The sequence below is a fragment of the Clarias gariepinus genome, chromosome 1 (assembly GCF_024256425.1).
Source record: "Clarias gariepinus isolate MV-2021 ecotype Netherlands chromosome 1, CGAR_prim_01v2, whole genome shotgun sequence".
Taxonomy (NCBI): domain Eukaryota; kingdom Metazoa; phylum Chordata; class Actinopteri; order Siluriformes; family Clariidae; genus Clarias; species Clarias gariepinus.
In genome coordinates, this window is record NC_071100.1 from 22,776,741 (window position 1) to 22,802,711 (window position 25,971).

General features: G+C 41.9%; 1 protein-coding gene and 3 non-coding genes across 7 annotated transcripts; all 4 read right to left on the reverse strand.

Annotated features, from left to right (window-relative positions):
* Nucleotides 1-327: 327 nt before the first annotated feature.
* acin1b (apoptotic chromatin condensation inducer 1b) lies at nucleotides 328-25,654 on the reverse strand. Of its 4 annotated transcripts, none has more exons than XM_053497239.1 (18): nucleotides 25,483-25,654; nucleotides 23,345-23,410; nucleotides 22,908-23,019; nucleotides 21,729-21,805; nucleotides 18,345-19,901; nucleotides 17,073-18,152; nucleotides 16,679-16,737; nucleotides 9,178-9,316; nucleotides 5,911-5,956; nucleotides 5,184-5,314; nucleotides 4,775-4,921; nucleotides 4,465-4,630; nucleotides 4,059-4,204; nucleotides 2,976-3,083; nucleotides 2,234-2,341; nucleotides 1,763-2,105; nucleotides 1,297-1,394; nucleotides 328-1,179 (listed from the first exon to the last, which is right to left on the reverse strand). In XM_053497239.1, the coding sequence occupies exons 1-18, from the start codon at nucleotides 25,618-25,620 to the stop codon at nucleotides 820-822; spliced, it is 4,881 nt and encodes a 1,626-aa protein (XP_053353214.1). In that variant the 5' UTR covers nucleotides 25,621-25,654; the 3' UTR covers nucleotides 328-819. The 4 variants fall into 4 exon arrangements, with proteins under 4 accessions (XP_053353214.1, XP_053353208.1, XP_053353199.1 ...); XM_053497233.1 differs by having other exon boundaries at nucleotides 18,249-19,901; XM_053497224.1 differs by having other exon boundaries at nucleotides 17,073-17,995; nucleotides 18,044-19,901.
* LOC128532068 (small nucleolar RNA U6-53/MBII-28) lies at nucleotides 16,919-17,017 on the reverse strand. The gene has a single exon (XR_008361259.1). It is a non-coding gene; the product is annotated as a small nucleolar RNA U6-53/MBII-28 (small nucleolar RNA).
* Nucleotides 21,964-22,065, reverse strand: LOC128532054 (small nucleolar RNA U6-53/MBII-28). Its single transcript, XR_008361257.1, has one exon. It is a non-coding gene; the product is annotated as a small nucleolar RNA U6-53/MBII-28 (small nucleolar RNA).
* Nucleotides 23,530-23,630, reverse strand: LOC128532062 (small nucleolar RNA U6-53/MBII-28). The gene has a single exon (XR_008361258.1). It is a non-coding gene; the product is annotated as a small nucleolar RNA U6-53/MBII-28 (small nucleolar RNA).
* Nucleotides 25,655-25,971: the final 317 nt, after the last annotated feature.

Sequence of the window (25,971 nt, forward strand, 5' to 3'; positions counted from 1 at the left end):
AATTCGGAGGAGTACAACACTAAAGAACTGAGAGGACTACAGACTTTCAACAGAACACCAGGAGGGACAGGGAGACGCAAGGATGGAGGCAGCAAGGAGGACAGGGAGAGATGAGACGTGTTAAACACCTGTTATCCTTCATAACAGCACCTTCCTAGAGTTAACACGGGACAGAAACGCAGTAGTCAGCCGTTCAGTGCAGCAGGGTCTGGAGGGGTGAGGCTGCAGCCCCAACACACACCACAGTCAGCCCGACTCGATGGCCAAAACCTTCTGCTTAGGGGCATCTTTTGGTCAACCGAAGGCAATTAAAAAGCTCAGAATGAGTAAAAGAGAATTAGATTTAATTAGGAAGTACTTGGCAAGATGACCATCAGATCTGACTCGAATTAGAATTTATAAATAAAACAATCAAGGACTTAAAAAAAAAAAAAGCGAATTTAGAAAATGATGCACTAAAAATAAATCATGCTGCTGGTCTATCCATGTCCGCGTGTGACAATGAGTAATGAGGAAATTAATTTTCACAAACTTTTGATACAAATCAGTTTAAGACCAGAGAAACAATGATCGATTGCAAAATCACAACGAAAGAAAAATTCAACACAAAAATGGAACTACTACTAATTAAAAAAAAAAAGTCCTGACAGAAGGATGTACAGCAGACGAGACCGAGTGTGTGCGACGCTACCGCAGTGTGTGCAGATGAAACAATGAAGATTTTTCAGGTTTGGAACTGTCGCTTCATACTTGAGCCTCTGTTGGCAAGAAAGGGGATCCATCTTCCTCCATGAACCAAACACACATGCACGCACACACTCAGCGCCGTCTGTCCCTGGAAGGGTTGCTGTGGCTTCGTGAGCGTCTGCTGCCCCCTGCTGGCTTGGAGTCGCTGCCTCTGCCTCTGTTGCTATCTCTCCGTTTCTCGCCCTCCTTTTCTCTACCGCGTTCCCGCTCTCTTTCTCTCCCCTTCTCTTCCCTCTCTTTGTCCTTATCTCCTTCAACAGGGCGGCCCGAGCCTCCTCCAGCGCTTGCCGTGTTCCCTGCGTCTCTCTCTCTGCCTCGTGCTCTCTCCTTCCTCTCCTCCTCACGCTTCTTGTCCTCTTCCTCTTGCATTTCCTTCCTCCTCTTCTCCCGCTCCTTCATCCTCTCTGCCCGCTCCAGGTTCTTCTGAGTCGCCTGTGGAAAGACAGGACAGAGAAAGACCATCATGGTTGTGCTAAAACAGCTTTGTTTTAAGGTTGCATGTGTGAGATCGAGAATGCAAACATGTGCGAGAGTCAGTGTGTGTCTGACCTGTTCTTCAGTGAGTGGCAGCCAGTAAATACATGGAGCTGCTTTGGTTTTGCGGAAAAGATCATCCAGAAGTTTGGCAGGAGGCTCCTCTGGTTTGTCTACAGCAGAAATAGGAGAAACTTAGAAAACATGACACCAACATCACTTCAAAAGTGAACCTTCTAAAATGGGAACCATGACATTTAGCCAGGGATTGTATATATTTTCTAAAATTAAAATTGTGTATTATGTTAAATCTACATTTTAACAAAATATAAGTAGTCATAAACATGACATGACATACAGTTGCACAATGTTCTCCATTCTTAAAGAGGTCTAAATAGATTTTCTTTACACTGATGTACATCTGTAAAAGAACCACTGGCTTAAATTTTAAGAACAATTTAAACTACAAATGACGCACATACATAGTGACAATGATCAAACCCTCGCTTCATTCACAAGAATGAATTAATTTTAACCCTACCTTTTTTCTCTGTCTTCCTCTCTTTGCTCTTTCCTCGCTCCTTGCGTCTCCTGTCCCGGTCTCGCGATCGTGATCTTCGGGCCGCTTCCCGTTCATCCCTGGGGAAGTCTCGCACTTTGTCCCTGTCCCACTCCCTCTCCGAGCGCGTCCTTTCTCTGCGCTCCATCTCTCGCTCTCTTTCGGCCCACTGGTCCCTCACGTTTGGTGCCGCTCCGTCTTTCTCCCGTTCCTTCTCTCGCTCCTTCTCCCGTGCCGGGGGCATGAGTGGCGGAGGTGCAGCAGGGCGGTTTGGGGCAACAGCGGCTCGTGGATCTTCAGTCAGCAGCCCTTTATGGAAGTCCAACTAAAGGGTGACAGGGACGTGTGATGAAAATGGCATGTTATAAAATAATGCGAGCAAATAAAGACAAAACACTGTCAACCTGACTTTATTAAACAGGAGAATTTCACTACTGAGTCTCTTGTGTGTACCTCTTTCTGTTCACAGAAGTCCACTCGGAGCACTTTGGGGTTGCTAGAGGGCCATTTTACACCGTGAAGGGCTTCACGTGTTGCAACAGCCTCCTCTGTGCTGGAGTACTAAAGTGCAGACATCAGAACTTACATCAGATTCAAACTAATATCACAGCAGAGGAAAAAGTTTAAACAACAAAATAAACATCACAGTTCTTACACTTCTGTCAGCTTTTTAAACAATTTTAAGGAAGTATACACAAGCACATTAAAAAACTTGTTTTTTTTTATTTAAATGATTACACGCCATATTCTGGAGAACACGTCACGTCCTGGAAACAGGTGATGCTGGGACGGTAATAAGCTTATAGATGACATGTTCCTTGGAAGGCAGGATTTATAGTTTCTCCTAACTACCAACTATAAATGATACACATGGACCTTGACTTCCTGCACGACCATGATGCGTTTATTTATCTAAGACTGAATGATTTGAATGGTTCTATTTTATTAATAAAAAAAATAAAAAAACTGCGGGAAACAGTCGAGTCATACATCTTGGACCAGAAATTACTTTGTGCTCCAATATTTAAAATATATATTATATAACAAAATTTTTTTACAACATCTGCTTAGCTTCGCACACCGAAGCAACCTCATTGTACAACATTCATAAGACTTAAAACTAAAACTATATCAGAGTGATGGAGGGGTTGTGCGGGTGGAGAACCATACAAACATGGGAAGAACTCAGACTCACAGTGACATAGCAGTGGGATTTGATCTTATCAATCCAGAAGCCGTCTTCCACCACCGCGCCGGTCCGATTCAACAGCTCCTTTAACTGGCCCAAAGTAAAGGGACGAACCTGTGCACAAAAACAGTTAGAAATGAGAACAAAGTTATGTGTTTTACAATCTGCCAATTTTCATAACGAGGTATTTTAGCACACTGACCCATAATGCATATGTCAGAATCCCTGTGACTAGCGTTTAAATTTTTATTTTTACCCAAAACAAGTGAATCTTGCTCATCTTTTTTAATCACTTATATACAAATGGTGTAGATGTATGTGTAGATGACTGCTTCCAGAAGACTCTCACTTCATATTTTGCTATATTAAAGCTGAACTGTTATGAAAGTAGAGGTAGAGAAGATGTCTGCCCTCAAGAATTCTAGTCCTTCATCTTACAATTTTCAATGCCACAAATACCACTCACAAAAGGAAGAAAAAAATATTTCAGACATTTAAACTCATTACTTTGATCCTGATTTCAACCAACATCACAATGTAATCAGTTCATCTGACAATTACAGTGATGATTCCATTTGCGTTCTTGAGATACTAATGATAATCTAAAAGAGACAGACAGGTGGACTGCAGAACTTGTAAAGAGACAGGAAATGGAAATTTAAACACTATCAAACTAACGTCTCTATGCCAAAAAGTGGGATATCATGTGGAAGGAAAACTATTATTAAAAAAAATCTGACCTTGCAGTGACCTTGAGCCTGTTTGGAATCAATCGTAAAAAAATTAATCTGTTGATCCACTTGTTACAATGATGACCTCGTAGAGAGACTATCTCTTGGGATTTCAGAAGTAACATTTACAGACATGCAGACGAACAACCTAAACACAACCACTTAGTGGTGGATTCACAAGATGCAAGTGTTCAGTCTGCATAAAGATCTAAGAAATGTGTGTAAACCATGGTTCTGAATTACACTTATTTCCTGCTACAGCACATCCACAAATAGTATGCATTTGTCAAGTTAAACACACATTACTGACTGTGTCCCAGCCCACATCACTCCCAGAAACAGTCAGACAAGCACTTACCAGGTTGCAGACGTGGATAATGTTGGACGCTTTGCCACGAGGAGGAGAGAGCTGGCGGCCTGTGCGCACCGGGTCGTCGATGGTGATGGACACGGCCACTTTCTGCTGGCTGATGGAACGCCGCACCACCGAGTCGTTAAGGGTCACTAAAAAAAGAAGAAGAAGAAAAAAAAAAAAACATTAAAGCGAGAAAACGTGCTAATTTGATAATTTCTCAAGAGCAAGCGCCAGCGTTAAACAGAGTCTTGAACAGATGGCTGACTCTTCCTCTCGGTACAGACTGAACGACACGGAGATTAGGATCGGATACACACGAGATGGCAAACCTATTAATATGTCATTAACTGCACATGTAAAAACAAAAGTTGGGGAACAGCCATTAACAACAAACACTAAAAATAGTCACCCTTCTTATTGTCACACTCCTGTGTTTCCATGGCAACCTCTGAGGAGCTCTCCCTTCTCTGTTTCTTGGGGGGTTTCTCCTTTTCTACTTCTGCCTGCTCTTCTTCCTCATCTTCATCCTCTTCCTTTTCTTTCTGTCCGTTCTCTTGACTTTCAGCTGGAACCACCTAGGTACAAAACAAATAAAAAAAAAAAATAGTGAAATTATTCTAAAAAACCTTATTTAAAAGAATACATTTTGTCACACTGTGTGTGTACACATTTGTCAGATGGTGGATACCGCATGTGGTCAATTAGATTTGATAGTGTACCTGTGTTACAGTACGTCTGATTTGAAGCCCCTGGTCTTCATCACGCTCAGGCTGCTGAGCCGAGTCCTCGTCCCCAGAGAAACGGCCTTCATCAGGGTGCAGGTCCACCACTGCCTCTTGCAGTGGCTTAAGGTCTGGGATTAGAGACTGACCACACACACAAATGCACACATTACTACTCATCACTCTAGTCATAGTCTTTAAATAGTAAAGAAATACTCAAACACATGCATTTAGATATTAAGCTGAAATTTTTCTGATGCAAAAAATTATGCTTGTAATATAGTGGCAAATTTATACCCTGAGAATCAGATGTATTCTTGGACCACATCCTGAGCCACATAATTTAAAACACAGCAGCAGATTAAGTACAGATGGTTTTGTAGCAATGGTCAAGGAATTCTCATACCTTCAGTGACTCAGTGGTGATACTGATTGATGGCTTTTTGGCAGTGACTGCTGTACTGGAGCCCCACCTCCTCTTCCTACCAGCACCGCCTCCAGACTCCGCCTCCACTGCCGCTCCTTCTGGTTTAGCAGCTACAGTGTAAAAGCGCAGAGCAAAATTTACATGCGCGCATAAACAGGGAGAGAGAAAACCCTAAAGTGTACTTCTACCTGAGGCCTCATGCATGGTGTCTGCAGTGTCAAAGACTCTCCTCTATATTTCAAATATAAGTGAAAAGCTAGTTTGCAGCAATGACAAAACTATACTGCTAAAAATGTTCAAGTCAAACTGGGACTGGAAAAGTGTTCTCGTACATAATAATTAAAAAATGACAATTATAATACACACAGTATATCTATCAATCTATCACACCCACGCACAAAAAATCTATGGTAGCACCGCACACTTAATGTCACACATTACTTGGTGATGGTCATTCGACTCAACTTTAATTATATAGCGCTTTTTAACGGAATCAAATAAGTTTGGAAATTTGTTTGGAAAGTGTGGGGAAATACGTTTAAATTATAATGATCAGATTGCCGCTGGGGGCAACGGTGTCAAAGAAAAGCTCTGAGGTGACATTTTTTATGGTCTTAGTCTATATAAAAAAAAAAAACATTTGACAGAAGAACAAGACTTTCTTTTAACAACAATAATAAAAATTATAATATAATAAAATACTCACTGGTGAGTGAAATCTTGCGAGCAGCAAATGCTTTTGGAGTGGTGCTCTGAAAAGACAAAGGATGACAAAAAAACAAAAAGAAAGAAAAAGACCCAAGTGGGTTTAGGTAGGGATGAGAGAGAGAGACAGACACCAGGTGAAAGGAACAGAGGGAAAGAGGGAGGGGCGATAGAAAAAAAAAAAAAAAGAACAAACAAAGTTATCAATAAACAAACATGAGATCAATGAATGCTCTGACAGACTGAGGCGGTCTAATACTCTGCCGCATTGTCTGTCCAAAAACAATAAATACCAAGTTCCTCATAGCAAAGGAACTTGTAGGCTATGAAATTCATGCTTGACCCATAAATTCTAGTCCAATCCCTGTATAATGTCAATAATACTATAAAACCAACACCCCCAATTTAATCTACTGCCCTTCACACACAAAATAAAAGCTTTGTTTTAAGAGAAACCCTGAATATTAACCAAAAAGACACTATTATATCTCTTTATAAAATCTTGGGTTTAAAAAAAAAAGGGTATTTCCTGGTACCATTGACACCTGATTCCTCTCTGGCTTGGCTATGGCCCAACCGCATGGCACTGTGCACTGTATCTAGGCAACAAAGGTCCAATCAGAAGAAGCTGAGGAGTGAAGTTGAGAAGCGCTCACAAAACCGAGCGTGCTGATTGGCCGGCTGATTTGGAACTGCTTTTGGACTTTTGTTGGGAGTGTTTCCCCCCCCTTAATGTGTGGCTTTTTAAATGTGACTGATATGAAGACAAAGTCTTTGATTTTACAGTGATTTCAAATGAATCAGAAACAGTCTTAGAGAGGTGTGGTGCATTTATGCAATCTTGTAAATAGTCTCTCTGAAATCAGCGGTGTCCAGACAAAACAGCTCTCTCATTTCCCGTTACACAGCATGTAAGAGCAATCAGTGTAATGTTACAGTATGAAAGTATTGCTTTAATAAAGCAAAACTAGTCCATAATCCATTTGGCAGACAGTGTACACCACAGTGGCATGTGGTAGAAGGGCATTTTTAAGCTCCAAGCTGATGCTGATTAAAGTCCTTAGTTATTTCCCTTTAGGCATACACTAATCCACTGAGACAGTGTTGCGTCACAGGCTGATGAGTGGACTGGCCACAGACTTCCTGAAAATACGCAAGCTGTGGCTTTAGAATGAGACACATCCAGACACCTCCTTGGTTAACCTTGAGCTCATGATGGTTACTGGGATTGTGGAAAGTTCATTCGTGGCGTTGTTCCTCAAAACACCTTGGCACCCTCTGGCAGACTGTTCACATGTAAGTCACAGCAGCTGGCATTATCAGTCTCTCAGGAACCGGATGACTCCATGGTTAATTCTTAGCAGTCTGGAGGCTCGTTCATGTGTTCTAGCAGAGCAGAGTCATGTACAGATCAGCCTGTATAATTGAGAGGGCTGATCAGAGCCGAGGCTCAATGTTCATCAAAGTCCATTACATGACGACATGCTGTTCAGGGAGCAGGACGGACACAGGTGGCTAAGGCGTTAAACCACCCTGTGCCTATCGAGCTCCAAGGAAAAGTCCATATGGCATATGAGTGAAGTCTGGATCTGTGGGTGGACCGCAGAGGGTGGGACTAGCGGAGCAGTCTGGTCAAAATGGCTGCCACCTCGACCCACCCGTTCGACTCGTTAGCCTTCTCCCAAGCAGTCCTATCAGGGGCCACATCAGTTTACGCAGTGAGCAACGTGGCCAATCATCCGCCAGGATTCCATCAGGTCAAGGCTAAGTGTGCGGTGGCGACTCTGCCTGAGGGGGCTAGCTCATAGCTCGGCACGTGATGGAGGTAGAGAAGGAGAGGTGGAGGTAGTAACGCAGGTACCAGTATGAGCAATGGAAGAAGGGAGGGCACCTTCATAACAAAGCAATCAGTCGGTTTTTAAAAAACACAACAGTTCATACCACTCGATTAAGACAGAAGAGCAGCAGAAAGAGAAAGAGTGACAGAATAAATGACAGAACAACAGGAAAAACATAATGTGAGGAAAATAAAGCAGAAGGAATGATTGAGAGAGATAGTAAGAAAAAAAGGAGAAGGGAAAAAAAGAGAAAGGAGGTAGAGGAGAGTCTGGCCATCTCTCTCGCTACATTTCGTCAGGGCTTATTACAAATAAAGCACTCACTCTCTCACTTACTTTCCCTCTCTCACCCACACACGGACTGCTCAACTTCAGGATGACGCAAGAACACAACGACACCTGTCGTTTACATCTTAGTTCCTGACTCTAAACATACAAGGTCCTGGCCAAACGTTTAGTTATTAATCTTAATGTGCTGTTCACACTTTAGTATATCGATAAGGGGGGAACATCAGTATGAAGTTCCTCCAGTGATAACTCTTGCATCTGGGCAGCAATAAAACCAGCACATGAGGAATGAGTTTCTGGTGGGTTGTATTTCCTGCATCACACGCTCACAATTCACAACATAGGGTCCAAGCGGTGAAAAACAATAAGACAGAACAACTAAACGGGACAAGTAGCAGTCAAACATCTTTATCTGCCCAAATGTGAGGCAATATCTGCATAGGGAAAATATCATGTGACTGAGTTTTAAGAAAAACAAAAGGTTATTTGGTCTGTGATTTTCTTAGCAAAGAAAATACAGCAGGACACCATGTAAGTTTCATGCTGCCAAGAATAAATGCTTCAAAGGGATGATAGTTAAGTGATTAACTAACTAATTAAAAGGGGTTTGTTTTTCTGAGAGGAATGAAGTTTAGTCAGTTTAAAAGATATTACACATACCCGTGTGACCGCTAATATACTCGAGTTCACACATGTAGGCTGGCCTGCTTCAAGAATGCAGCTAGCTCTTTTAAGCTCTTCTCGACACACGCCTTTCTTCATCACACACTCAGCACCTAACTGACGAGCTGTAGACTGTACCTAATTTCACACACTGTTAGCCACCCTCTACCACTGACAATATAATAGCAGCTACAGAAAGAGAGGAAGAAAGCGAGGGAGGAAAGCTTGCTCCAAGAGAGCTACTTTTACAATGTTTTAAATATATATATATATAATTATTTATTTTGGCTCTACCTATTTTTCTTGATAATACTTTAGCTAATAAAGTTCAGATTTATGTTTGACAAGCACTGCATCACATTAAATCAAAAAATATATATACATAAGCACTTGTAGATGCCAAATTGATTACATGTCGGAATAACGTAGCCATACACCCTGCTCCTGCTCCTTGGTGTCTTTCCAGAGGGTCTTATTACCTCATCAGGACGGGACTCGCTGGTCTCAGGCACCTCCTGTGAGGCAGGATGAGCCAGTGCGCTCTCCGACTCGGGCTGTTCCTGGAGCTCCATGGAGACAGGACCTGTGGGCTCAGCAACCGTGGCCTGCTTTACATCCCTAGAGAGATAGAGAGAGAGAAAAGGTACAGAAAGAGGGAGAGAGAAATGTGACAATGACTGCACCAAGTGTTATATCATCACAGAGGGTGTGAGGGAAAATATGAAAAGGTGTGAGATAGGAGAAGACAGACAGAATAAAAAAACGGCGTAGGAAACACAAAGCTAGAGTACTCTCCATAGACCGGCAGTTTCCTCAGAGCGCAAGCTAAATTAATCACCGAGATCTCATTGACATTGTGAAACAGTGAGAATTGGCGAGGGGGGGGTGAAAGATGGAAAAACAAACAAGAAGAGTGTGAGAGAGAGAGAGAGAGAGAGGTAAGATGACTGAGGATAGTGATCTGGGTTACTATAACTATAAATAACCCAGCAGCTAAATGACACCCAGGCATGTCAGGGTCAAACACACACACACCCACAAAGACAGGATTACACACACACACACACACACAACTGTAACAGGGTGAAATTTTTTCTTCCTTGTAGCAATGAAAACTTCTTCCAACCTCACCAACGATCAAACTTATCCAACAACAGTAAACGACTAGACAGATGAGATCAGGAAAGCAAACACCACACGCAGACAACAGATGTTCGGGAGAAGTGGATGCCAGAGACAAACAGAACAAATCAATAAACAGTAGCGTACACCATTAGGGCAAGAACATCAAACCTCATTTAGCCATTATGTCACACTATCAGCTGGAGATCTGCTGGCCAAGGTAATCGCATTCATCACCCCTTTAAGCTGCCTCTGCCATGACCACTCATGCTTTTACGCTACTCTTTGTAACACACAAATACACAAACATACACACAGACACACCTCCTGCCATTCACCTCAATACCATGAACAGGTGTGCAAGTGAGTGCTGGTCCTCTGAGACACGGCAGCGCGGTGATTACTCTCAAGAAGACAGAGGTCTCCTCCTACTACCTGGTTTCGCATTTACAACCAAGAAGTGAACCTTCCTGCATGTCCTCCTAGCTGGAGGACAGAAAACAAACGGGTCTTGCGAAGTAAAATCGGACACAGTACAGAATAATTTACACATCAATAAGACATCATTAATCACTGGCATGGAACTAAAGCTGGATCTACCGTTCCCATAACGCGGAGAATAATTTGTGAAGCATGACATGTATATATAAATAGTGCCACAGAAGTACGTTTCCCTAGAAAGCGGCGCGGCTGTGTGCTTCGTCTCGGCGCAGAACGCACATTTGTGGGATTTGCTACCGAATGACAGCAACTAATCTGTTCTCCCTGGGGGGCTGCACCCCAAACTCCCCCACACCGTCTCCTTAACAACGAAGGGGCTGTGTCAGGGAGCTGCTCCTTCACACCCAGGAGGGGGACAAGGACAAAATCGAAGAACAAAGCCCAGGAAATCTGATATTATATACCTCAGGAAGATATAAAGCCACCAGCTTACAAGTCCATCACGGATCTGACTTGAGTTGGAAAAGGGGAAAGATTATGCAATCGTGTGCGAAAGGCTTCGGCCACTTAGAGGAGGAAAATTCCCGAAAGTCTCACGATTTCCTTCATATCAAAGTTGAGAAGTAACAAAGCCGGGAAGCCACGCTGGTTATTAGAGAACGATACGACGCGCCACGATGATAAAGACGACATTAATTAGCCAGACATTATTATTACCGATCCGATCCACAGCCTCCCGCCACTCGGCTCTCTCCATCAGAGATGTTCACGTTCTCATCCGGACGCTAATGGCTAGAAATCCCCTTCCCCCATCGCCGAGGAAGGCCACGCTCCTCTCTCCCTCCCGCAGCACACCGCGACACACACACGCGCATACAAAATAATAAAAAATAATAATAAATAACCCCCCCTGCCGATTCTAAATGGCTCATCATTCACACAATCACTCTCTCCGCGCACCGAAGCCCAGTTTCCCGTAACCGCCCGGACCGGACCGGGTTTATATGAGAAAAGCGCCCTATACAGTGTAGCTACACCGCGCTAGGACATTTCAGCTTTCTCCCCTCTATATCTCTCTCTCTCTCTCCCTTACCCTCCTTTATTTCCGTCGGACAGCATGTCGACGGGCTACAACTCGATGCGCTACGGTCTTGCGTCTGTATCTGCCGCTCGCGGCCGCGTGCGCACGACCCGAAACCGTGGGAGCGCGGAGAGACGGCCGTTTTGTGCAATGCGTCGGTCTACGCGCAGCAGCGCTCACTTAGCGGCCATGTTGAACAGAGCTCGGGGGGAGTGGGAGGGGCCAGAGCGAGGGCGGGGCGACACTTCCGACTCAGCCACGCACGCCGGGTCGAAGGCTGGCCGCGCTGAACGCCTGAGCAAAAAAAAAAAAAAAAAAGCCTACTAATGCTTGCTTCCGGATGAACAAGCGTTGTTTTCTTTTATATACTGTAAATGTGAATCCAGAAAGCATTTGCCTTTTCTTCTTCCTGGATAAATATAATCACTAACACCAAAGACATCTGTGCACATATATATATATAAACGCTATTAATAGACACGCGGATGAATCAGGCATTCAATTGACTTCCGCGTACCCGGAAGATCGTTCCTCTAACGTTATGACACATCACTGATTGAATGCCTACTTAAGTTTAAATCAGCTTCGTTATATGATCTTCAATTTAATAATATTTTTTTAAAAAGGTGCTAAATATACATTTTCCTCGAAGAGTTACCCTCCACGAACACCGCAAGAAGTATTTCAATCTTTGAGCGTGGGATCTAATTTCTACCATTAACAGAATTATGGTTAATGTTACAAAGCCTGAGCCTTCTGGGAGACGTCCCGAGTGGTTAAAAGACCGGCTTAGTTCAGCAAAATAATAAAAAAAAAAAAAAACTTTTACCACATCCAGGCATTTCAAACCAAAAATCGAAAATCCAACAAAGACTTAATAATGTACATTTGATCATAAAAATACTACAACACCAATTTCCTGCATGATTTTGTATATCTTATTCAGCACAAGAGTTACAATATTTCTCTGGACTTCTATTAGTAGTGATAATCCCCTCCTCACCTCCCACTACACTACTGTGGTGTTACATCATGTACATGTGTTGTATTTACTGTTTTGTCCTCTTTATTGTATGCATTATGTAATCTGCTGTGCACTGCCACTTTGTCTCCCTCAGTTTCTGCACTGCACGTTGACCGTGTTGCCTGTTATGCGACTTCTATTCAATTTAATTATATTTTTATAGCACTTTTAACAATGGCCATTGTCTCAAAGCAGCTTCACAAAAATAGACTTCTCTGATGCCGGCATCTGTAACATTACCACCATTTGTACTGTACACTGTAATCTCATCCCGAATTTAGTACTTTTCATGTTGTTTCCCTACATGTCAGTTTTCTTTAAAAGGCGATTACAAACCCATCCATGTTCTATCATTTTTCTGAAAGCTACATAATACTCATTATCAGATTAAAAATACAAAAAAAGTACCACTTCAGCAAAAAAGAAAATGTACAGTTTTTCATATATATATATATATATATATATATATATATATACATATACATATACATATATATATATATATATATATATATATATATATAAAATTTGTTCCCTAAAAACTGACTGACATCATAACTGGATATATAATAGGTGCATCTCTTCTCATCAACAACCTCCAAGTTACATAAACTATAATTCACAGCCTATCTGACATAAAAATAACTTATGATTCATAGTACTGGCCGGAGGAGGATGGACTCCCCCCACTGAATCTTTGTTCCACCCAGCTTCATCTTAGTTAGGGAGATTTATCCTGTACTCCGTCACCACTGGTTTGTGGCAAAAATATTTGTTAAGGAACTTTTAAACCACTTACAAAATATACATAGAAAGCAGCACACACACTCGCTTACCCTCACAAAAACAAAAATTATGTTTGGTCTAGAAACTTATACGTTCGAATTCCCTCTGCTTCTTACCTGACATTTGAGCTACATAACACAAACGACTCAAGATATGTTTGGTGATCAGACACTGCAAGGGAAAGAGCTTGAATACAGAGCAGCAGTACACAAACAACAGCGTACACCTGTTGAAATCACTATAATTACTTGCAAAAATGCACCATATGATGAAACATAAGCAGCACTTGAAAAAAAAAAAAAAAAACTACCCACAAAAGAAGTCAACTCTGAAGCACTGCTATTCTTCTCCTGACATATCAGTCAGTCAGCGCTTAACTATAGCTCATCTTTTATCCTTTAAGTGTTTATGCACCGCCACTTTCAGCTGTGTGCACTGCTCAAAAGATTATTTTTAAAACAGAGGAAATAATTGCATTAAATAATAATTAAAATTCTCAGGAGAAAAAAAAAAAAACAACAAAAAAAACTCTGCACTCCTGTATGTTTGGATTTTTCCTTTCATTTTTTGGCCCCGTCTCCTATATTTTATCTTGTACTCAAAATCTTTTCTGCAATATGAACGACAAAATTGCCTATTGATTTGCAGTGTTTTCTGTTTCCCTGTTCACAATGAATGGAGCAGCCAGCCTCAGGGATCTGCAGTGCATTATTTGAGCTTATACGTGGTTTGCATAATGATTACAAAGAGCATATTTTGAGGACAAATCACAATGTCCATGACCATTATAAATCCCAGTGACATTTCTTCAGTTTTAAGGGGCTTTGAATAAATACATAACACAACTAGATGTTAAAATTTCAGCAGTGTAAAATATTGCTGTTTACACAATGAAATAACCTGTAGTATATGATCAATGTTAAAAACTGGGAAGTGGCATTTGGCAACTTGTTTCATTTATCAAACTGAAAACTAAGGAATTTATTTATAAATCTTTTGCTAGAGCATTTGCCCGCCATTGTACAATAAATATCAGAATAAGCAGAGCTGCTAGTATATCATAGTTTACATTCACTTATCGTACTTGTGCACATCATTACAATATTGGGCTTTGACTGATATATTTTATGTAGTATGTTCCTGGATCAAAAGGATTAATAAACATACATCTTCAAAAAAAAAAAAAAAAAAAAAAAACACAAAAAACTTACGAATTTGAAAAAAAAAAGTTAATTCAAGTAATTCATGTTGGGTTTTCTGATATCAACACAAGGTCGTTAATGTGCTGCTCAAAGTCTTGAAAATTTGCCATGCCCAAAAACCTCCAAATTTCCTGTTAGTGATCATGGACTGCGCCTATACCAGAAGACCAATAAATTTAATTGAACCCTTTTCTACCAAGCAGAGGACAAATATCCAGAATTCAGCCAGAAGCTTACTGATGGCAACAAAAAGCATCTGATAAAAGTGAAACTTGCTATAACAAAATATAAGATATGCTCCATCAATAGTTTTGGCCGCATGTTAAATTTTAGAAAACCCAAGAAAATTTTTTACTTATGCATCGAATTCTTCCAGTTTTCTCCATTTAAGATGCTCATTTTGTGTTCTTATATTAAAATGTATTAATGTTGTATCAATGTTCTCAAGAAGACCAGCTCAAAAATATTGGCAATATTGCCATGGCATTTATATTCCTGGTGAGTGTATGTAAAGTTCTGACTGCCGTCCCAGGTTATGGTTAGACTGACAACCGTGTATTAGGGCTGCAACTAACGACTATTTTTAACAATCGATTAATCTCTCAATTGTTTAAATGATTAATTGGATATAGACATATGCAATGTATTTATTTAGTAACTAGCCATCAATATAATAAAGACAAAAACCATTAAAAATGTCTTTCGATGAAACAAAATCTAAAACCAAAGAAAAGCAGCAATAAAATTTAACTATTAATTAAAGCATAATGATGGAGGCATGTGGTCGGGTGTGTGTGAGGGGGGGAGGGGGGTGAAGTGAAGTGTGATGTTAGTGGGAAAAGAACAGGAGAGGAATATGGCTAATTAGTGTGTGTGTGCCTGTTGCGGTAAGCTAAAAAAAAGTGTAGAACACAACTTAAGAGTGTAAGTGATAATGAATGAGAGAGAACACTTATGCAGAGCTCAAAAGCCAGCAGTAAGGCTTGTGTGTGAATTTCACTTATAAAGGCTCACTGTGGATAACTGGAAACAATAAATCAGACTTACAGCAGCACACAGTCACTAATTATCTGCATTCTATCTAGGTGTCCACTCACACTGGGCACTATCTTTTCCACTCACACTGGGCACTCGTGTCCTTCACAAAGTGTCGCTTGCCCCCCCCCCCCCCCCCACTGCCAACGCAAAGTCTTTCCCTCTGATTCTAGCATCTGTTTTGCTCCAGTTAAGAGTGAAATGTTCCCACACTCAGGAGATTTTTGTTTGTGAAGGTGTTTGCTATCATGTTATTACGCACTTCACTTCAGTAAGCCTAACACCTACATGTCCGAGCATTTACAATCTGATTAAAAAAAAAAATGGCATCAACTAATGGAGAACGAAATGAACTGCCAACTAATTTGATTATAGATTTTAGTTGATGATGATGATTACCCTACCAGGTTGTCATGTCTGTCATCAGCTTTTGAAATATAAGTTTAGTAATCATCAGTAATGCTGATGAACATGAACATGGGCTAATGGGTATTAGTTGCACTGAACTGATGGATAAAATGAAACAGTGAAAAAAATTCTCCTTCCAGTTTGAATAAAGAACAGTTTTTGGACCTGTTCTTTATTCAATAACCCACCATAATTTGCTTGAATGCAGTCACGCAGTTGATATTTATAATTTACATTTAGGCATTTGGCAGACGCTCTTATCCAGAGCGACTTACATTTTTATCTCATTATACATCTGAGCAGTTGAGGGTTAAGGGCCTTGCTCAAAGGCCCAACAGTGGCAACTTGGTGGTTGTGGTGTTTGAACCTGGGATCTTCCGAACCGTAGTCCAATGCCTAAACACTGAGCTTCCCCTGGTAATCCCACATACAAGTAAACTTAATTTAAATCAACCTTAACCTCACGTTCTAAATAATATGCAGTTACGCTTTAGGTAAAGCAGCCTTATACTGTTTATAACTAACCTGTGATTAAGCATTTACTGAGAAGCTCTGGCACATGCTGTCAATGCTTTGCTCCTTGCTGAGGAGCTGAACACGCTAAATATAGATATTTCCTTTAAAGTAATATTGTTATTGAAAACTTCCATCTTCCTCCAGGCTAAGAAGAGAGTGCTGCCTCTACAAGTGATCAGCATGTGATAAAGTAACCCTAATAAATAAGGTAGTCTTATTTATTTATAATAAATATCATATCACAACAACAGATATGATTATTTTGTTAAGGCTTAAAGTAATCCAGTTATATGTACAATAGTCAAATGAGTGATAATTCACGCAAGTGAGTGTGTGTGTGTGAGTGACTAGTTGTAGCAGCTAACCTCAAATGTTCTTCCTTCTCCTCTGACGCATCATCTGGGCTGCTGGCTTTCTTCTCATCCTGTTATAAATAAAAAAACAAAACAAAAAAAACACACTAGCAGAGCAAAACCAGAAAAAATAATCCAATCTAATATAAACAGAAATAAACAGAGTGAGGAAACGCACTATGCTCTCTACGTAAAACAAACGCAAACGTTTCAAATGATATCAAATCTTTTAATAATAGATCTCCTGTGTGTATCCATCAGAGCACACTGAGTGTGAGAAGTTGAGTTGAACTCATGCACGCCCAGTCAAGCTGGCGCATCGGTATTAGCATGGCGAGCTCATCATAGGAAACACTAGCAGAGGGAAACTAATTAAAACACCAACACGCACTGGACAATGACATACCTGATTCTGCCTGGGGGGGCTGGGTTTGCGCTGTGGGGAGGAGCCTGAGGAACTGGAGGAAGAGGATTCGGAATCGGAGTCGGAGGATGAAGACTGGCTGGAGGCCCGTTCAGGTGATTTTTCCCTCTCTGTTGATTTTGCGCTTCCTCTCTCTGTAGATCTCTCTCCAGCTGTGGATGTCTCTTTTTCCCTCTCTGTGGATCTGCGTCTATCTTTTTCTGCAGATCTCCCTCTTCCTCTCTCGGCAGACTGCTCCTTTTCTCTTTCTGCAGATCTCTCCTTTTCTCTTTCCATGGATCTCTTCCTTCTTCTTTCTTCGGATCGCTCCCTTACCCTTTCTGCAGATCTTTTCCTTTTTCTTTCTGCAGATCTCTCTCTTCCCCTCTCTGTAGATCTCTCCCTCCCGCCCCTCTCTGGAGATCTCTTCCTTTTCCTTTCTGCAGATCTCTCCCTTACTCTCTCCGCAGATCTCCTCCTTTTTCTCTCCGAAGATCTCTCCCTTTTTCTCTCCGAAGATCTCTCCCTTTTTCTCTCCGAAGATCTCTCCCTTCCCCTCTCCGTAGATCGCTTTCTTTTTCTCTCCGTAGATCTCTCCCTTCTCTGCTCCGCAGATTTCTCCCGTCTTCTCTCCGCAGATCTCTCCCGTTTTCTCTCCGCAGATCTCTCCTTCACTCTTTTTGATGGTATCTCACTTTCTCTATCTGTAGATTTCTCTCTTTGTCTATCTGCAGGCACCTTGCTTTCCTCCGCTGCCGGCACCTCGCTTTCTTTTTCTGCCTCGCTTTCTCTTTGCGCTGTGGGCACCACGCTTTCCTCCGCTGTGGGCACCCTGCTCTCTCTTTCAGCCTCGCTTTTTCTTTCTGCGACCACCTCGCTTTCCTCCGCTGCGGGCACTTCGCTTTTCTCCACTGCGGGCACCTCGCCTTTCTCCACTGCAGGCACCTCGCCTTTCTCCACCTCGGGCACCTCACTTTTCTCCACTGCGGGCACCTCGCTCTCTCTTTCTGCCTCGCTTTTTCTTTCCATGGGCACCTGGCTTTCCTCCGCTGCGGGCACCTGGCTTTCCTCCGCTGCGGGCACCTGGCTTTCCTCTGCTGCGGGCACCTCGCTTTCTCTTTCCGCGGGCACCTCGCTTTCTCCCTTTGCGGGCACCTCGCTTTCTCCCTCTGCAGGCACCTCGCTTTCTCTTTCCGCGGGCACCTCGCTTTCTCCCTTTGCGGGCACCTCGCTTTCTCCCTCTGCAGGCACCTCGCTTTCTTCCTCTGCAGGCACCTCGCTTTCTTTCTCCATTGGTTTCTCAGTTTCTATCTCTGCTTTTACTTCTTCAGGTGGTGGAGATGGAGGAAGTGATGAAGGAGAGTCTTCTGTTGCTTCAACTGCCTCTGCAGGCTCCTTCTTCTCTGCTTCCGCCTCCAGTGTCTCTTCTTGCTCCTTTTCAGGTGAGGACTGTGGAGGTAAAGTGGGAGCTTCAGTCTCCATTTCAACATCTGCATGCTCTGGTCCTGACGTAAGGATTGATACTGGCTCTGGTTTGGAAGGAGAAATGAGGCACTCAGGTGGGGGAACTTCAGAAAAAACACGTGCTCGTCTTGCAGGAGCAGGTGGGGAAGGTGGATGTGAGGTACGCTGGAAGTCATGGGAGTCCTGAGAGGGCGATGTCTCTCTTTCACGTTGCCATGATGAGGCATTAAAATTCTCATCAGTCACCTTCTCTTTCTCCTCACTACTTTCCTCCTGGTCATCTTGTTCCTCTTCTTCATCCGGCTGCGAACTTTCTTCTTGTTCATCCTCGGCTTCTTTCATCTCCACTGACTCCTGAGGGCTGCTTTCTGTGATAGAGGGCATAATGGGTAGAGACTCAGGCCCTTTAGGAAGCTGCTCTTGGAGTGAATCTTGATGATCAGGAAGCATTTCAGGATCACAGCTGGTGTGATCGTCATCATTCCCTCCTTTGGAAAACACAAGCACGCCAGATCCGGGCTCAACCTGTTCTCCAGTCGCTGCGGTGGCATCTCCTTCTTCTTCTTCATCTTTCTTTTGCCCACCATCGAAAGCCCCCTCAGACTCCATCTTGCGAACCAGCAGACTGAGTGGCCCAGGCCTGCGCAGGGATGGGGGCTCAGGGCTGCTGGATCTGGAGCTGGAGCTGGATTCTTGCCTCTGCAAAGAAACTGGAGAGGACACAGCGGCCCCTTCTGGGGCTTCAGGTTCATCCTGCTCTGGGGGGCTTTGTTTGGGGGTGTCAGGCAGAGGGAAGGAAAGCTCTGGGGGCGGAGAGGGAGGAGGAGTGGGCTGTCGGAGCTGCAATGGAGAATGATGGGGTGGAATGTGTTGAGGAGGCTGAAGCTTGCGTCTCGATCGCTGTGCTGGAGGCGTGTGAACGTTCTTTCTCCCACGAGATGAAGGACCCCAGTCATCGTCCTCATCGCTGTCATCGTCGTCATCATCATCGTCCTCATCACTGTCCTCCTGTGTGCGTGCAGACTGGCTGAGATGTGGCATCGGATGAGCAGGGCCTGCTTCTACGGGGGCAGTTCCTTCTCTCTGTTGTGGCCGGGGTACAATCAGGGGTACACCCTGTCGCTCTGGCTGGCCGACCACACGCACAGAAAGAGAGGCAACTGCACGTGGAGGGGAGGGAGTGGCGACCTCCTCCTGAGAGAATGATGGGCGCCAGATCTTGGCTGTGGGGACATCAGGGGGATCATGTGATACTGAAGCAGTGCCTGCGTCCAACCTGTGGCCTCCCAGAGCAACCGGATCCTGTGGACCCAACTGGTCACCTCCTCCATCCTCTGGCACAGAGGGCTGAGATGCTACAACATGATGCTTAAGAGGAGACAGAAATAATGGGCAGAAATTATAAAATATTAAAGGCACAAAATGGAGATACTTTGCCTAAATACACAGCAAAGAAATTAACTCTTTTTGAAAACTTAACTTACAGTTAGGTAGTTTAGCGCACGTCCATACTAGTACATTTAAATTTTAATGTGATCGACTTTGGTTATCCCTAAAGTTAGGAATGTCCATTAAAATTGAATTACCGAAAACCTTCTATATTATTATAAATCCTGAGTAAGAAAAGTGGGCTAATAAGTTAGCTTAGCACATTTATACAGAAACTTAATGCTCTGTCTCTAACTTTATCAGGACCATATTTATTAACTGTGAAGTTGGGAACTCTTACTCGTTGCTGAATAAATAAAATTCTAATTTGTGTTTATATTAAGCTTGAATTCCTGTTGATTATGCAAAAAATTCATAATCAACAAACAAAAGTTAGGACAGTATGAAAATTGCCCCCCCCCCAAAAAAAAAACTTTACAAGCTAACATTATTTGATAATTTACTTTCAATTTCATTCATTGTTGAAAATGTGCACTCATTTCAAATCTGGTGGCTGCAACACCCTCCAAACATAGTTTGGACAGTTGATTTTTTATCAGTGGTTGACATCATTTCCGTTAACACTAGTGGGAGTTTCCCCCCCATTCCTCCATTATATAGGTCTTCAGCTGTGCAATTGTTCAGGGTCTTCGTTGCCAAATTTTAGAGGACCTCTGGACATATACATATCATTCAAAATTTTAGACAAGCCTTGTGTTTTATTATACTTTTATTATACTTATAATGTATTTTGTTTATTAATAAACACTGGATTTTTTTTAAACTAACATGTATGGCATTACATAATTAATAACAACAATAATCAGTTGTTATTTTATGACACAAAAGTCAACTGTTCTTAAACAGTTCTTGCAAGAACAGTATCGTCATGTGCATTTACAAAATCCATCAAGCTCCATGATGAAACGGTCTCTCACGAAGACCAGAAAAGCAAGACCAAGACTTACCAAGACTCTTAAATTTCTTTAAGATGTTGTATAAAAAACATTGGGGAATGTTATCCTGAAAATGCTGGATAATTCCCTGGAGCTTTTCTTGGCAAATTAGTAAGCCTCATCCCATCCTAAAAGGACTTCGCCTTTCTTTGAAACTTCTTGTACATCATACCATAACCTGAATAAAAGCAATTGCTTCTCATCACCTTGTAATTTCTACATGTCATGTTATTTCTTACTAAATTTGCACTGTCCTAACTTTTTTGGAGAATGCTGTTTTTAAGTGAAAATAAACATTAATGCTACCTCGTTTATTATGTTTGCTGCAAATGAGTGACACCTACAATGTATCTTACCAGCAATAAAGCGCAGCCATATAGCATAAATTATATAAAACAATAGCTTTCACAAAAGATGAGTGAAATATTGCTGAAGGAGAGACATTGTGAAGTTTTCATGTACCGAGTGACATACCTGTGCATAAAAGTGTTGTGACTTAAATTCCTTTACAAACACCTTATAATCGTGTAGTTAACTGCAATACTAGAATCTCAAAGGCCAACAGTATTTGAACAACAAACAAGCTGGTTAGCTTCAAATTATCAATTAGTCTGTCTGTCTTGCACACACCTTTTTTTTGTGATTAACACCTTGAATAAACTTTGTACAATATTGAAATGGGTGAAGTCTGCCTTCCTGATAATTTGTTAAGTGAAAGATAAACAAGCACTGCTGGTGTCTTAACAGCAGACATGCACATAATAAGGACACAGGTTCCAGGTGTGTTTGCTTAGAAAATGTGTTTGCAAACCTTGTCTGGCGGGTAGGAGGTGCTGTCATTGGCAGCTGTGTGATCGTCTTCCTCGGGCCCGGCAGGGCTGTCTGTATCTAAAAACCATACAACACAGGTTGGAGGTCACAGCAAGTCAAAAATTATATTTCAACCTAGTACACAGTAATCAACACCAAAGACTATGGATTGTCTCTACTGCACATGAAGAGGTGAGTCTAAATCAAGAAGAGTTTCAAGGAAAGAAGCAGATATGTTTCCTCAGAGCACACTGAGAGTGTGAGAAGTTGAGTCGAACTCATTTACACCCAGACAAATCTGGTGCGTCGGTATTAGCATGGCGAACTCATCATAGGAAACATCAGACAATGACGAACAAAGAGCAGGCTAGGATGAAAGCAAAGACCCACTTACAATGCAAAACTTAAACCTTTAGCCTTTAATCACATGTTACTAAAAATTTGCCCTAATATTTAAACCTGGCAAACATGACCAAAGTCCACGTAAATTAGCCAGTTGTGGAGATTTATTTTAATAATATGTAGAGGCACTATTTAACAATAAATGAAACGGTAAAATCATGTTTTGCACAGCACATGTAAATGGTAAAATATAATTCACAACCTTTACGAGAACTTGTTACTGATAAAAGCAACTAAATGCTTTGAATAGAAACTACAAAATACATTCAGTATATTAACCTGTGCTAATTGATACACTTAATGGTAATGGCAACGTAATTAATGAAAAAAGTACTTGATGTGGCAAGACTCCAAGAACCCTTTAGTCTCAGGTAAATTTTGTGCAGTTATGTACAGTTTGTGCAGTTTAAGAAAATTAGGTACCAAGTTTACAAAACATCCTGCAGAAGCACCCACAGTTCTTCTAAGGACTTTGATCCAGGATTTAAAAACACTAAATCTGCAGAATAACTTTTTCACTTTTTTGTTAGTGTCTTTTTTTTTTGGTATATATGCACGAGCCATGTTTGAATACAGAACACATCTACTATAATAAAATAGACCTAGTGTAATTAATATGTAGCAAAGCTCTCTCTACATTAACAAACTGCTGTGTAATCATACACAAGTGATCTCCAGATACAGCCTCATTAATTTGTTTTGTATAAAAGAGATCAACACTGCTGGGTTTTGCTGTCAGAGACTTTTTACCCATCAGGTTACTCAGCCTGCATCTTACCGTCTGCCTCGGCTGCCTCGCGTGCCTCTCGCTCCATTCTCTGCCGCAGGAGCTCTTGCTGTTTGGCCAAGTACTGTTTAATAAAACTGTTCTGGCTCATCTCCTCCCCTATCTAGAGCACAAACAAAACAGTGCATGTCAGGTGGATACCACACATCTTACGTTCTCAAAGTTTGTGAACCAAATTTCCTTATATGCTTAACAGCTCTTTGCAAACAAATGCTTGACAACTCAATCACTACATCTCTCAGTTTCTTTAATGGTAAGTTAAACAACATGCAAACGTGCTGAGCAGCTGGTGCAGTGCAAGTTTCACTTAAAGTTTCATATTTAGCCAGACCTTAGTCTTCACACCTTACTCTTCTAAATTTGTGTATTACATCTAAGTAGCAAATGATAAGAATACTTTCAGGAGTAAGAAAAAGAATATTTCAGACCTGTGAGTTGGGCTGCAGGCCCGAATGAGAGGTGGAGGTTCTCTGCAGGCTCTCCAACATGAGTGCCTGAATTACAAACAGCAATCACACAAAGTCTAATTAAAACATATAACAATCATTGCAAGGTTGCACATTTAAACAGTAAAGAAGAAAAAAATCATAAAATGTTCATAATGTTGATCTGTTTCCATCAGAGCACACTGAAAGTGTGAGAAGTTGAGTTGAACTCATTTACACCCAGTCAGTCTGGTGCATCGGTATTAGCATGGCGAACTCATCATAGGAAACCAAATCATGAACAATGAGAAACATAGAGCAGGCAAGGATGAAGGTGGGAAAAAAAAACAAAAAAAAAAACACTTACAATGCAAAACTTAAACATTTAGCAAAAAAATTACTCACGTATTATGCAAAATTAGTTTGTCAAGATTGCTTAAACCTGCCTTGTGTCAGTTCATCTAGTACTTTTTATCAAATAAATTTTTTTTTAAAAGTTTGTGCGTTGTCAGGCATTACATCTTTTGTTAGAGTTGAGTCTGAGTGCACTGTATGTGCCCAACAATTATCAACCTTAGAAACTCCAAATAAGCAACATCTAAAATGTTTAATTGAAATTTTTGATGGTTATAATAATAATAATATGGTATGTTAGTGGTAAATTTAGCAATTGAAAATATAAATCTCCAATAGAAAGTCTAAATATTACTCAGCACATGAACACATCTGTAATAAGGCAATCCATGGGATTTATTTACGTTACCCTGGCAACAGAAGTAAAGTCTGAGAACTGCTAAAACAAGGTGGTTTCACTTTAAGGCTCTGTGCATGAATCTGCCCAATTTAAAAAGCATTTAACCACCAAAAACCAGAATAGCTTTAAATACACAAAACAACACTAAAAAGCTAAATACAAATTAACAGAGGTAAGCCATTTCTACAAAAATATATAATAATACCTAGTGTAGTACGTCATAAATACACACCTAAGAGCTCCACAATACAAAGTTTACAACAACATTACTGCGGCCTGTATTGTGAACACTAATAAACCGTTTACAGTTATTTACTGTTTAGTTAAGTGAGGGGGGGGGGGGGGGGGGTAACTAACCTCATACTGAAAGTAACCTGGTTAATGTCCCTAATCTGAACGCGCATCCTGTACAGCTTTCCGAGCGGTTTCAGTTTGTATTTATACAGTGTGTGTGTGTGTGTGTGTGTGTGTGTGTGGCGCCAGTCCATGTGTTTATTCATGCAGGTTTCACTCGGCACAGTCCTGGTGTGTGTGTGAAGTGAACAATTCGCTGGTCGTTGAGAAAAAAAAATGCGCTGGTGATACCGAGGACAAAAGAATTCCGCTTTTTTGTCCTCCGACTGTAAACACGTTTTTCAACAGCAAAAGAAACGCGAAGTGGGTAAACCGGGGAGCAACGCGTCGTGTTACGGTGCTTAAATTATTTAAACAATGTGGTCTAAACACAAACCGTGGATTATTTTGAACCAAATAAACAACAACAAAAAAAAACTCTTATAAAACTGAGCAAATGTCTGTAATTTTACCTGCAAAATGCACGACTTAGCAGCTCGGACACAAGAGTCTCATAAGCCTGCACGGATTAGTGAGGACAAACTGGATTTAATCGCCACCAAGACAACTCCGCGTGCGCCCCTAAACGAATTTGCTTTGCTGGCCATTTTGTTTTGAAACCGCAAACTTAACCTGATTACTTCTCTGCACGGTCGATCGGTGTTTACCAGAGCAAATGTCAGCCGCTCATCCATCAGCACAGAGCGGTGCGCGCCCCCGATCCGCGCGCCTCCCCCCACTACAGAGCGCGAGGGCGCGGGCACGAACTCAACTCACAAACCTTAGGATCACACACATACGACCCACCGACCGCCTTTTTCTCCCCAAAAACACAAAGGCCTTGCAAAAAATCAACAGATCTCGAGTCGTAACGGTAAACAAGCATCTTCTAAGTAACGCAGCGACGCCGTTGGCGGTTTAAACACGACACTGGCACTAAATGCGCATTCCCGCTTCCGAAGCGGCGATACTTGGCCTGCCACTCAGCTCTCGTCTCCGAGTGAACTTGATAGTAGCAGACATTTTTGTAGCGAAAGCCTTAGTCCAAACTCACCCCTTTTAGTCGCTTGATGAGCGCAGTCTTCTGCCCACTTTTGGCCAGCCCTCGTTGCTCCAAGGCAGCTTTTAAATCCGCCACACGAAGCGAATGAAGAGGTTTCCCATCTAGCGTAACATCTTCGAGTTCCGCCATTTTGCTTCCCCCTTTGGCTCGGTCGCTCAAACTTCGGGCTGTCGCCGCGACGCTGGCAACGTGCTGACGTCACGGCACGGAAATTGCCGAAAAAAGCCGAACAGCGTGCAAACAACAACGGCGTGGCCAATCGCGTGCGTCCGCGAGCCATTCATTCACAAAGAGAAAACAGTTTCGTGTTTTTTTTTCTTTACTAAATAAGAGCACGAGTTTAAGGCGTGGAATTTGGCTGAATAGGCTGCGTTAAAGTTTGTAATCAAACATAAAACATAGGTTTAGATTAATGTGAAACAGCAATCTGTCTGTGAAAAACCACCAGAGCCGTTTAAAATAGGAAGTCGTCACTGTAAC